We start from the raw sequence: 12,890 nt of genomic DNA on the forward strand, positions 1-12,890 counted from the left end.
TAAAAAATGGAAATTAATAAAAGAAATATTAAAAATAAACGTTAAAATAAAATTAAATATTAAATTAATAATATTATTATTAATATAATTATTAATTATATTGTTATAATTATTAATTATATTGTTATAATTATTAATTATAATATTTTTAATTTTAAAAATTAAATTTAAATGCGGATAAATAAAATGGAATTAATTTTAATATAAATAAACAAAATAAAATTAAACTTAATATAAATAAACGGAATAAAATTAATTAATTTTAATATTTAATTGGTTTAAAATTTAAATTTTAAATTAAAATATTAGTTTAAAATTTAATGTTTAAATTAAAATAAATGTAGTTAATTTAAGTAAATGTAATTAATTCGAAAAATTAAAACTTATTACACAATTATAAAAAAAAAAATTTATTATTATTATTAAAAATAATTTTTTTTTATATTATTTTTTAAATTTAATATAATAAAAATATTATTTAAAAATATTAATATTATTATTATAAATTTTAAAAATATAATTTTTATATTATAAATTTATATATTTTTATTTAATTATATTTTTAAAAATAAAATTATTATATATTTATAATTATATTTTAATTATATTATTAATTAATATAAATTTTAAAACTAAAATATGTAAAATTAAAATATTTTAAAACTTTAATTAAAGTAAATATTAATTTAATTTAATAATAATTTAAAATATTATTAATTTAAATAATATTAAAATATTAAAATAATTTCAAAAATTATTAACCGAAAAAGTATATTATTAAAAGTAAATAATTATATTGTTAAAATAAATAATCTTTTATTAAAATGTTTATTTTATAATAATAAAAAAATACTTTTATTTTTTAAAAAAAAATTAAAGATTTAAAAGTATATTAAATTAAAATAATATATATTATAAAATTAAAAAAATAGTTTAATTTAAAAAAATAATTAATATATTAATAAAATTTAATTTTTACAATTAATTAAATAATAGTTTATTATATTATAAAATAATAATAAAATTGTAAAAAATTTATATAATTAAATTAAAAAATAATTAAAATTTTAAATAATATAAAAGAATTTTATTATATGTTTTAACCAAAAAATATTTCGAAATTATATAAATAAATAAAAATTTTTTATTAAAATTTAATAAATTATTAATTAATATTACGAAAATATTGTTAATATTAAAATTAATATAAATTATATAATTTTTAAAATATTAAAAAACTTTTATATTTTAATAATAAATAAAAAAATAGAAAAAAATATCGAAAATATAATTATATAAAAACGTAGCAAAATTTATATTTAATATTTATAATTTTAATATTTTTATATTTATTATTAAAAATAATAAAAAAATCGATAATAAAAATATTACGGTAAATAATAAAAATAATAATATTGAAAATATAAAAATATAAATAAAAAATATTAAAAATATTATTAATAATATATTAAAAAAAAATTTATAAAATTAATAATAAATAAAATAAATATATATAAATTAAATCAAAAAGTTAAATAAACTTAAAAAAGCTTTTAATTTTTTATATAAATAATTAAATAGTTTAAAATATAAAATTTTTTAATAAAAAAATATTTAATAATTTATAAAAGTTATATAATTGGTGGAAATATTAAATAAAGTATAAAAATATAATTAATTAAAACAAGTAATATATAATTTAAAAAAATTAAAAAAAAAATATTATTTATATTTATAATTATATTAAAAAAGTTAAAGCTATTATTAAAAAAATTTAAAAATTATAAATTAATAATTAAAAAAATAAAATAAAAGATATTAAAATATAAACAATATTTATAAATATATTAAAAAAATATTTATAAATTTTCCCACGATAATTTAAACTTAATAAAATTTTTTAAAATATAATAAATTAATAATGTAATAAATATAATGAAATATAATAAATTAATAATATAATAAATATAATAAATTAATAATATAATAAAAAAATACAATATATTTATAATAAATTAAATTAATAAAAATATTAAAAAAAATTTTATAAAAAAATTATTAATAAATATTATTATTATATAAATTTATATAAATTATTAAATAAATTACCATATTTATTTTATTTATACGTTAATTATATTATTAAAATAATTTATAAAAAAAATCTTTTTTTTATTTTTTTATTTATTAAATTTTACATTAAATAAAACCTTACAAATTTTATTAATTTTTAAAAAATTTTTTACGTAAATATATATACTTTTTTATTACTTTATTATTTACTTATTATTTTCTTTATTAATTACTTTCTCAATTACTTTATTAATTAAAAAAACTTAAGAGTAATATTCTTTCGGAAAAATTAATTTTTGTAAGACTTTTTCCTGCCCGCGTCCATTTCGGAACTATCGTACTTGACCATTTCCACCATTACATTACACACTTAACCATGTGGCATACAGTCGCCGCAAACATCGAACGACGTCGCCACGCCACTAGTTGTGCTGATGATGTACCCACCAATGGGAATATCCGGCGTCGGCATTCTTGAACTTCTCGATTCTGATCCTAGACCGACCTTCGTCGTCGCGATTGCTCCGGCACAGTCGCCGCAGCCAATCTATGCGAACCCCGCCTTACGCCAACAACCCTCCCTACACGCGCGACTCGTCGAGTTATCCCAGTCGCGCCATGGATCTTTTTGGGACTGGGTGACTGATCCTGTCCCCCGTAGTTCGATCCTAAGCCACACGTCCCTTTTCGAGAGTATAATCTGGACGCGGTCGATAATCAGCAATAAATGGGCTGTTGTTGGTGGTAATCATGGATTGACGTCGGAAGAAGACATCCATGGCAGGAGGGCCTCGCATAGCCGGGGAAATAATAACAATATCCTACACGATAGCGCCCTATCCGTGGCTTCAGAAGATGGAGATTATGGTTGGACGCCTCCAGATTTCATGCTAGATCAGGAGTCCTTTGTTCATGTAATCAACACTCTGGACTGGGCGGCCACACCTCTCGGCCCGCTGTCCCTCTGGCCTCCTCTCCTCCAGCAAACTTTCAACCAGGTTCTTGCAGACTCAAGACCCATTGTTATCTACTGGGGTGACCAGTTGACGACTCTATACAACGAAGCATTCAGCCAGCTGTGTGGCTCCAAGCATCCTGCTTTATTGGGGAAGTCGGTAGAGGACGCTTGGCCTGATTTCTGCGAAAAGATAAAGTTGGCAATGTCTTCGATGGCCTCAAAGAAGCGTACGCGCAATGAGGATGAGTGGCGGTTCTTTGTAGAGAAAGCTGATGGGAGTTCCGAAGAGAAGTATCTCAAGTGGTCTATGATACCTATCACCGAGAAGAATAAGTGCCTTGGTTTTATCCAGCCTATCCAAGACACAACTTCTATGCGACTTTGGGAGAGACGCATGCAAATGCTGATTGATTTAGGCGACACTCTGGTCACTGCCCGTGACGTCAAGTCCTACTGGGCTAAGCTCATCCAAGAACTCGAAGCGTGCCAGCCGACCTACGATATTCCCCTTGCTATCCTCTACTCGGTTGAAGAAGACCCGGAGGCGTCGTCTGCAGGAAAAGCTGGTCGACTAGAAGGCTGTTTGGGTATTCCGCAGGGTCATCCTATAGCCCCCCCGAAGTTACAGCTAGATGGAAGCGATCTAGGTTTGTCTTCATCCTTTAGAGAGGCTCTCGAATCGCAGACCCCAATACTATTGCAAATCAAGAATGGGACATTACCAGAGTCGTTGCTCGAGGGTCTACAATGGCGTGGTTTCAAAGACCCTTGTCACGAGGCTATCATTTGCCCTATACGGCCAACAAAAGATGAGCATGTGCTAGGCTTGCTCTTGCTCGGGCTCAATCCTCGTCGACCGTACGACAATGACTACCAACAATATATCTCCTTGCTAGGGCAGAAACTAACTACAACACTAGCGTCTACCGTACTTCTAGAAGAAGAAGCACGAAGGGGTCGCAATATCGCCGAGCAAGCCGCATATGACCAGGCGATGCTCGCAATGCAGACGAAAGAAGCTACAGAATCTGTCCAAAAGTTTCAGCAGATCGCCGAATTCATCCCAGTTGGAATGTGCTTCGGTAACCATCGTGGCAATATCACATTTGCTAATGATGCCTGGCATCGCATCACTGGCGCTCCCCAAGTAAATCCACTTACACCCGAGGGTTTCTTGTCCTGCGTCATCGAGGAAGACAAGCCTAATGTACAGCGAGCATATGAAGAACTTCAACGAACTCTTACTGTGACTATTGAGTTAAGAGTTCGACGGCCGGTAGAGGATACTTATCCCCTTCAGCATCCCATTGGAAGCTCTCCTAGTTTCGAGAAAGCCGGTTTGGACCTTGATGCGGAGGACGGGAGTGTCCGGCACGTTCTGGCTTCCTTGAAAGCTGAACGGGGTCCTAATGGCAACATTAATCAGGTTTTAGCATGTTTGACAGATGTGACTTTACATAAGAAGGCCGCCGAAGAAGCAATTCGCAAGGCCCAACAGGCAGAGAACCTCAAGCGGTAAGTACTAATACTTCAACATGTACACGACCTCCGCTCTCCACGTAACAATCCATATTCCTCAGTCTCAGCGAGCCTCGAAAATCCACAGAACAAAGCTACAAGATAACCCCCAAGCCTTTGAAAGGCCAGAGACTAACTTTACCTGCTGTAGGATGGCGGAGCTCGCTACAGTGGGGATGTATGACATGGCTCTCGATGGCCGTTTGATCGGAGCCAACAATGTCTTCTACGAAATGTGCGGCCTGGAGAGAGTGGACCTCTCCCAAGTGTCAGTTAAGCCATTCGAATTTTGTGTCGTCGATGAGGATATGCCGGTCCTAAAGAAGACGCTTGCCACCCTCGTTAAAGAATGCAAGTCGCAGACTGCCGAACTTCGGTTAAAGACGTTGTGGACTGAAACAGACACTACTGGCGAACAGATTACTGCACCACGTTGGGTCCTTGCTACCTTTATGCCAGTGAGTAACTCGGAGGGGGCAATTCAAACATTTACGGGCTGCCTGAGTGATGTCTCATTACAAAAATGGCAATTCGAAAAGGAGCGGCAACGGAAGGACGAGGCGATCGAATCAAAGCGACAGCAAGAAAACTTTATCGACATGACTTCGCACGAGATGCGTAACCCTCTAAGTGCCATCGTTCAATGTGCCGATGCAGTTATCGGGTGCCTTGCCAAGGCCCAAGAATTGATCGATTCGATGTCTGTGAAGCCTGATCAAAATGGCGTGTTGAACTCTCCCACAGCCGATACACCGGGCCGCATCTGGAAGGAAGGGTCCCAGTTAGTAAAGGACAGTATAGACAACGCAGAGACAATAATCGCTTGTGCTCAGCATCAAAAACGAATTGTCGATGACATCTTGACAATGTCCAAGCTGGACTCGAATCTTTTATCTATTACTCCGATTACGGTCAATCCTATCCACATTGCGCAAGAGGCTTTCAAGATGTTCGAGGTGGAAGCTCGTAGAGTCGACATCGATTTGACCATGGTAGTTGACCAATCGTATAATAAGCTCAATATCGAGTTTCTGGATTTAGATCCTTCTCGACTGAAACAAGTTCTTATCAACCTCCTGACAAACGCATTGAAATTCACGAAGAATGGACCGACGAGAAATGTTTCGATTACGATGAGCGCTTCCAAGACCCGCCCCGAGGATCGTGCCTCTTCGGTCCAATTCATCCCACGCGCACTGGAAACGATATGGCAAGGTGATAGACCATCTTCGCCAATACCTGAGGAGAACAGGATCTATCTTATGTTCGAAGTTAAGGATACAGGGCAAGGACTCACTGAAGAAGAGAAGTCTTCTCTATTCCAACGCTTCGTCCAGGCCAATTCGAAAACCCATGTGAAATATGGAGGTTCGGGGCTCGGGCTGTTTATTAGCCGCAGGCTCACAGAGTTGCAGAATGGCGCTATTGGAGTAGCATCTAGTCCCGGTCAAGGTTCGACCTTTGCATTCTACATTGAAGCTCAGGTGCCGAGTGAAGAGGCATTCAGAGAGGCTCGGGCAGCTGCGGAGGCTGTCGGCCACATCCTGAAGACAACAAGCAGCGCCGCTGGCAAAGCATCAAATAGGGGTCCGTTTACTATGACAAAGCCAGGCAAGAGGCTGCTCACGCCACAGATCGAAGGTATCCTCCTAGTCGAAGATAACCTAATCAACCAACAGATCACCCGTCGTGACCTTCAGAATAGTGGGTGTTCGGTCGAGGTGGCCAATCACGGAGTAGAGGCCCTGGAGAAACTTCAGCACACGAACCGTGCGGATGGGCAATTCCCACTTAGCCTTATCTTGATGGACATTGAGATGCCCGTACAGGACGGTCTCACCTGCACGCGCAAAATTAGAGAGCTGGAGAAGACGGGTTATTTTAAGGGGCCACGGATACCTATCATCGCGGTCAGCGCCAATGCGCGCATGGAGCAGATATTAGAGGCCAAGGCCGCCGGATGTGACGACGTATTGGTGAAGCCGTTTCGGATTCCCGAGTTGATTGAGAAGATGATGACCGTAACAAAACAGCTTGAAAGGTTTGGGTGAGGTTGATCCCGAAGGTGTTTTATAACATCGGCTTTCTATCGTTACTTTTAGTATTGTAGGTCTCATCTTTTCCGCGGGCTTGTTGAGACACAGTCGAGACGGGCTGCCTCCCTCCTCTTTCTTCCACCTATTACAGTCGCATAGACTTGCATTCGTCGCATCATCTATACTGAGCTGGTTTGTTTATTTGTTTGCATTTGTCACTGGACGGATAGCGTCAGCATGATACCACGGGAACAACAGCGACTCATGAAGATAGGCATGGGTTTGGAGTTTTAGGTATTTGTAGTTCATTATTGCCAAGCCTATCGAATACGCAGCTGCTCATAACTATGTACGATAGATAGCTGCTAATTAAACCGGCTGGCTTGTTCTTTTATTTGTTGCGTGGGCTAACAGGTATGGAGACTTTGGTGATATCGTACGTTATCTCTAGGCGATGGTTGTACCTAGGCTACACATTCCAAGGGTTATATGTTCGGATGTACAACCCGCTGGATATGATTCATGTTTTACCAATATTTAAAGGTCGTCTTGTTTCTAAGAATTAGAATTTTATCGTAATTAAATTAAATTCATGAGAATGTTTAAACTGTTGTGCGGGAGTGAGATATTCTAGAAACTCGATACGCAGGTCTCATGCTTCCTGTCTACAATTGAAAGCCAGGTTTCACGCTTATCTGAATTTCTTACTAGCCTCGGCAAAGCTCATCCCTTTCTTAATCGCCTCTGCCATCTTATCATCCGCGTCAACTTGCTTCTGCATCAGTGGTAAGGCTTGCTCTGCCAACTCTACAGGTAAGACGACGACGCCGTTCAGGTCCGCAATTAGGTAGTCTCCCGGTCGAATATCCATGTCTTGCTCGTCTGTTTGCAGTTTCACAGGCACGTTGACGGCAGCTACCTTGAGTAGTTCAGCTGGAGGTGCCGTCCCCGTCCCACGGGCAAAGATCTATGATTCTTATGCGTCGGTAAACGTGTAAGGGGAAAGGGGGGCTTAGATAATTATTTGAAGAGAATGATAATCATACCGGATACTCTAATTCACGCTGCTCTTGCAAGTCACGGAAACGTCCGTCGATGATAGACCCGACGGCGCCCCTAAATCGGGCGCGGGTCGACATTAAGCCTCCATACACGGCATTCGGAGTTTTGGGAGGGCAAGAAACAAAGACTACAGCACCCTTAGGTACTGTATCAATCTTAGGCCATAGTTAGCACCTTTCTCCGCTACGCAGGCCCTTTTTTCATTTTTACTTGTTTAACGTACATAGTGGGTTGGATGTTTAGGCGATGGATCGTCTAACGGCACGTACTTAACAGTGTAGGCCGGGCCAACGATCTTGGTATGACCATCCTGGCGTCGAGGGGACCACATGGTCAAGCCGGATAAAAACCCGCCATTACGGTATTTGAGCTTGCACAAGGCGTCTGAGACGTCGCAGCTAAAGTTTAGGAAATTAGTTGGGTTGGTTGGGTTGTGGCGCTTGTGTTGCTTTTCCTTACGTTGTGTACTTCTGTAGTTCTTTAATGATAATATCTTGAGATTCTGTCATATTGCCGAAATACCGAACTCGGCTGAATTGCGTGTGTTGTGTAGCGGTGCCGAGAGGAGGATTTCTAAGCTGGATGCGCAATGCGGATATCATGGAGATCCGTTATTAAAACATAGACGCTTTGTTATTTTTCTTGTTATAGCAGATCTCGAAAACGTTGGTATTATTTATGTAACTAGAGTTTGATGCATAGTTGAATTGTCTGTTATACATTGATTAAGTCAATACGTTCACCCGAGCCTATGATGTCCAGTACCTATGATTACATCATATATGTAATTAGCATGTTATTCAAGCACATGCTTTTAATTGGGTTCTATTATCATTATCATTAGGTAAGTAAAGCATCTCTAAGGAGATAAATACCTATATGTAATTAATGTAGTTATCACGTTAGTGAAGTTTGATTAAAATAAGACATTTGATTCGGATTCGGATTCGGATTGGATGAATACAACGTACCTGGGTTTCCAAGGGGAGCCGATGATTCGTCTCCAAGTCTCGGATAGCCAAAGCTATCATATAGCTACGTCATGTGAAACGTGATACATTATTCTTATCATTTTTACGTATAACAGAGTCTCGTCTCATAACAATTTGCCAATTTGTTATATTCCTGCCGTCGGGTCCGAGGATAAGAAGAAGGCCATCAAAGAATCGATAAAATACGAGTTATCGAGGGGCCACTAATATGAGCTCTGTATCACTGTGTCCCTCAACCCCCAAGACCCCTTTAGTCTGCGAGATAGTAGACATTGCGGGTGGCCGACGCTCGTAAGTGACCGCGCTGGCAATGACACCGACCGCTGCAATACCAATCATGATATTTATGTCACTCGTAAAAGCCGATGCGTACCTATATCAACCAATGTTAACTTCATATACATAGGTAGCTAATAATATTATCGACTAGCTGCTGAGACTTACACGGAGCGCACGAGAAGTTTAAGCTCATCTGGTAGCCACGGAGCGATGGTTGGGCTGTGATGTAACGCAGCTAAGTCTTCAGCGTCCATCTTGCCGCTGAGTTCAACTGTTACCTTTCTGTTGAACATGATACTGCAAACTGCTATCCCAATAGCACCACCGAATACTCGAGCTTGCGCGATTGCGCCTTGGGCGACGGCTAGATCTTGGCTTTGCGACTGCACCGAAGCCATAATTGTTCCCGCCCCAAGAGATAGTCCAAATCCAAGACCCAGAATTACCTGGAACCCATACTGCGCTTTGGTTTCAGTCGTAGCATCCTTGAGCGTGGACATAAAGCTAATGCCGACAAGTTGAAAGACTTGGGCCAACATTAACGTCCACGATGTATTGTTCCTATTGCGTGAGATAATACCGGCGAGAAAGGCCCCGAAAGAAGTTGCACCTAACAATGGTAAAAGGTGGATGCCCGAATAGAGCGCGCTCTCTCCGCTAACAATCTGGAACCGTTCGGGAAGGATGACGAGAACTGACAGGTAGACGAAGCCAGTACAAAATGTACATCTGTCCTTCGTTAGCTGTCCCGCTGTTTGACATTCGATCACTCATACATACATCACGCAGCTCGCATATACTCGTCGAAAAAAGAGCCTCAGGGGAAATATAGGCTCGATATGTGTCCTGCCTTTAAGGCCGATAAATATCTCCCATGTGAAGAAGGCTACCCAGCTGAGAGATGCAATTGACAAGGCTGCAACAATAGTCGTACTATCCCACCGATACGTGTAAGTGCCGGCCTCCTGCAGTGAAAATACTAGCAGAGCGCATGCTAATACAACTGTAATATTCCCGACGAAGTCGATTTTTCGAATCGAGCTCCATCCCCTCTGGTGTGCGATAAGTTCGGTTGGTGATGCCAGATATATAGCAACGAGAACCATCACGCCGGCCGGCACGCTATTGCGCATGTTAGCATTAATCTAAAGCTCAGGTAGTTGGCACGCACTTAATCCAAAATATGATAGTCCACTGGCTTGTCGACGAAATTACAGCTCCTAGAATAGGGCCTAACACATACGATATTGCTAATGTGATACCTACCAGTCCACCCATTAGGCTAGGCTTATCAGATGGGCCTACTTCGAAGAGTACAATCTGACTTAGGCTATACAAGCCCGCACCACCCATTCCTTGGAAGGCTCGACAGATAATCCTGTCGAGTATATTAGTTAATGCTCTTACATAGGAAATAGGAAGGGAAGTAGACGCACAACTGAGTCATGGTGGTTGAGCGAGCACACCCAATAGAGAAGCTGATGAAGAGGGCCCATGAGCAAAATAACATATCACGCCGCCCGAAAATATCGCTCAGCTTAGCAAATCCAATGGCGCAGCCAAGGTAGGCCAATAGATAGGAGAGAACGACCCAAGGGGCATCTAGGAAGTTCTGGAGATCAATGGATATAGTAACAAGAGAGGTTGAGACGATAGATGCGTCTAAGGCCGAGAACAGAAGTCCTACAAGTTGACTATCAAAGCTGTCAGCCCAGTACGGTCATAATTCAAATAGATTGGCGTTCCTTACGTTATAATCAGGGTTACCTGTTGCCAGCCGTGAATAGCATGATGATATGACATCGTAGCGATCGAGAAATGGCCGGGGCGAGAGCAGTTAGAGCAGCTATATCGAGCTAGAGACGAGGTTTTCGGTAGTGCTACGTCGGCAGCGCTGTTGGTAGGATTTAACTTAAGTTCAATTCACCCTTACGAGGACGAATATTTTGGTTCCCTTGGTTTCTTCTTCTTCTCTTTCTTGCAGTGCACAATAGGCAGACAATTATTCCTCCCCCAAAATAGGACGTTGACTGCTGGCGGGTAGGTAGCCACTTTCCAGCCTAAAGCAATATTTATTTACCTTCTGTAGGCATCTATGTTGTGTACTTTCTCGTAGTGCCTAACAGCTTCTGATGCCGAACCTCGCAAAGAAGGCTACTGCGTCTTTATTTTTTTTGCTTTTCTGTTGACCTTGCCGAGAAGCATTGATAATTACAGCAGGAACGGTGGGATATTCTCAACTTAAATTATATATGGGCATGCACGTATGCATCTGAATACTTAAAATAATATATATAGAATGCAGACCTTACCTAACCTTAGGTTTCCGTGCGGCCCCTTACGTACCCGGGTAACTCATAATCTATCTGTTTCTTGTCTCCTATTTCCTTCGATGAGACTGCCTAGTTGTACAGGGCTAGCTATATATGTACGACTCAGCCTCCGGGGTAGACCCAGAGTAAAACACTAGAATAAACCTGTAAGAATCCGAGTCAACACATCCCGTCACGACTACGCTAGGGACAGACAGGGACTCAAATACTCTCTATGGACTTTTGCTTGGTTCTGACTTGACGGGGATAGCTAGCAGTTTGACATTGTCTAGTTGTTAATACCTTGATATGTAACGGCAAATGACGGGTTGCTGTTGTGTGAGGTAGGACATGAGAAACGTCCACTAGGAGATCATGTATCTATTTACACGGAGCATGGTATTATAACATAATTAATTTTACTTATAGTATTATACTTAGCTCCTTAGGTAACTATATGTAGTTATTCAGATAGTTACTCCTATTACTGTTGTTCGTTTGGTATTTGTCTGGGATATGAACGAGACATAAATGGCACCATACAATATGGTCTCGAGTACGATGTTTGTGTCAACTCTCTCCCCTGACGCACTAATCTACTCCTCGTGGAGATGAAGTTTCCAACCGTATGGAATTGGGACAAGTAAGATCCATGCTGTACCTAGAGTTTTTGTACGTACCCCCCTAACTGCCGAGGTATCGACGTACACCGTACCCATGTCTGTTGTCAAAATTTATTTTCTACAGGGTATGCTATTTCTATGGCCCAATCCTAAAATAGTTGAGAATGCTGGGGTCCTGTGAAACGTGATGCGAACAACATGATGGGCTCAAAACTGGCACTAAGTAAACCTAGCCGGGAGTGACACCCCTAAGCGCCACAGAGACAGATCATGTCAAGTCCCGTTTGTGTAACTTCTGCTGTATCCTGGACTGAGAAACAGGATCGTCACACCCGCGGATGCTTCGTTCAACTTGTTTGTCTTGCCAATAGTGGCAATTTACTCGGCGGTCTGAAACGAGGAATGTGCTATTCATCTACACATGACAAACATGTTTAAACAGAATGAAGGAATTATATGGCGTCGAATTTAACTTCTGATTCCTCTTTTAACCGCTGCCCGACGACTTTAAGCTGGAGCCGCAATACATCTTGTTTTCATCAAGTTTGGCGGGGGCTTCTTCACAACGTACATTCGATCATCCGAGCTTAGCCTTGTTGATATATCACATGATAACATAAGCCACCCCCTAGAGGCGCGGCTAATTCCCAGGAACTTGGACAGTAAAATTCTGGCCCTAGGTAGTTCGCTTTTGTGCTACCTTGAACTTAATTAACAAATAACTTTAGGAACAATGTCCAAATATGGCATCTATCACATGGAGCTACATAGAGCTACATAGAGCTAGTTTCTTGGGATTTCTAGATAATAATAGTTCTATTGGGAGGGAGTGGATTCCGACTGGTCTATCGTCCCACTCATTACACTCCCCCCCTGATTGGAGTATCAAAGGAGATACATATTGACAATATTTCTTTGTCCATATAATTACATGCCGCGGTGTTTGCCTCGGCGAATAGTAGAGTTTATGTATTTGGCTAGTCGACGTTCGTAAAACCCTCGTATTGTCTTTTAAGAGAATGGGAGTTTAAAATATT

The 12,890-nt window shown here is 39.1% G+C and overlaps 3 protein-coding genes across 3 annotated transcripts; 1 reads left to right on the top strand and 2 right to left on the bottom strand.

The window, feature by feature from the left end:
• Positions 1–2,375: 2,375 nt before the first annotated feature.
• On the top strand, positions 2,376–7,151 carry F4817DRAFT_349090 (uncharacterized protein). The gene is made up of 2 exons (XM_049304789.1): positions 2,376–4,546; positions 4,701–7,151. The coding sequence occupies exons 1-2, from the start codon at positions 2,508–2,510 to the stop codon at positions 6,598–6,600; spliced, it is 3,939 nt and encodes a 1,312-aa protein (XP_049155321.1). The 5' UTR covers positions 2,376–2,507; the 3' UTR covers positions 6,601–7,151.
• F4817DRAFT_349095 (RraA-like protein) lies at positions 7,152–8,419 on the bottom strand. The gene is made up of 4 exons (XM_049304790.1): positions 8,107–8,419; positions 7,871–8,045; positions 7,632–7,802; positions 7,152–7,552 (listed from the first exon to the last, which is right to left on the bottom strand). The coding sequence occupies exons 1-4, from the start codon at positions 8,247–8,249 to the stop codon at positions 7,277–7,279; spliced, it is 765 nt and encodes a 254-aa protein (XP_049155322.1). The 5' UTR covers positions 8,250–8,419; the 3' UTR covers positions 7,152–7,276.
• A 409-nt stretch (positions 8,420–8,828) lies between these two features.
• F4817DRAFT_319592 (MFS general substrate transporter) lies at positions 8,829–10,721 on the bottom strand (the record flags this gene model as incomplete). Its single annotated transcript, XM_049301081.1, has 6 exons — positions 8,829–9,012; positions 9,084–9,647; positions 9,699–10,040; positions 10,090–10,296; positions 10,355–10,612; positions 10,669–10,721. The coding sequence occupies 6 exons, from the start codon at positions 10,719–10,721 to the stop codon at positions 8,829–8,831; spliced, it is 1,608 nt and encodes a 535-aa protein (XP_049155323.1).
• Between the last annotated feature and the right edge of the window lie 2,169 nt (positions 10,722–12,890).

This window comes from Daldinia loculata (assembly GCF_022478755.1).
Source record: "Daldinia loculata strain CBS 113971 unplaced genomic scaffold F4817scaffold_63, whole genome shotgun sequence".
NCBI lineage: Eukaryota > Fungi > Ascomycota > Sordariomycetes > Xylariales > Hypoxylaceae > Daldinia > Daldinia loculata.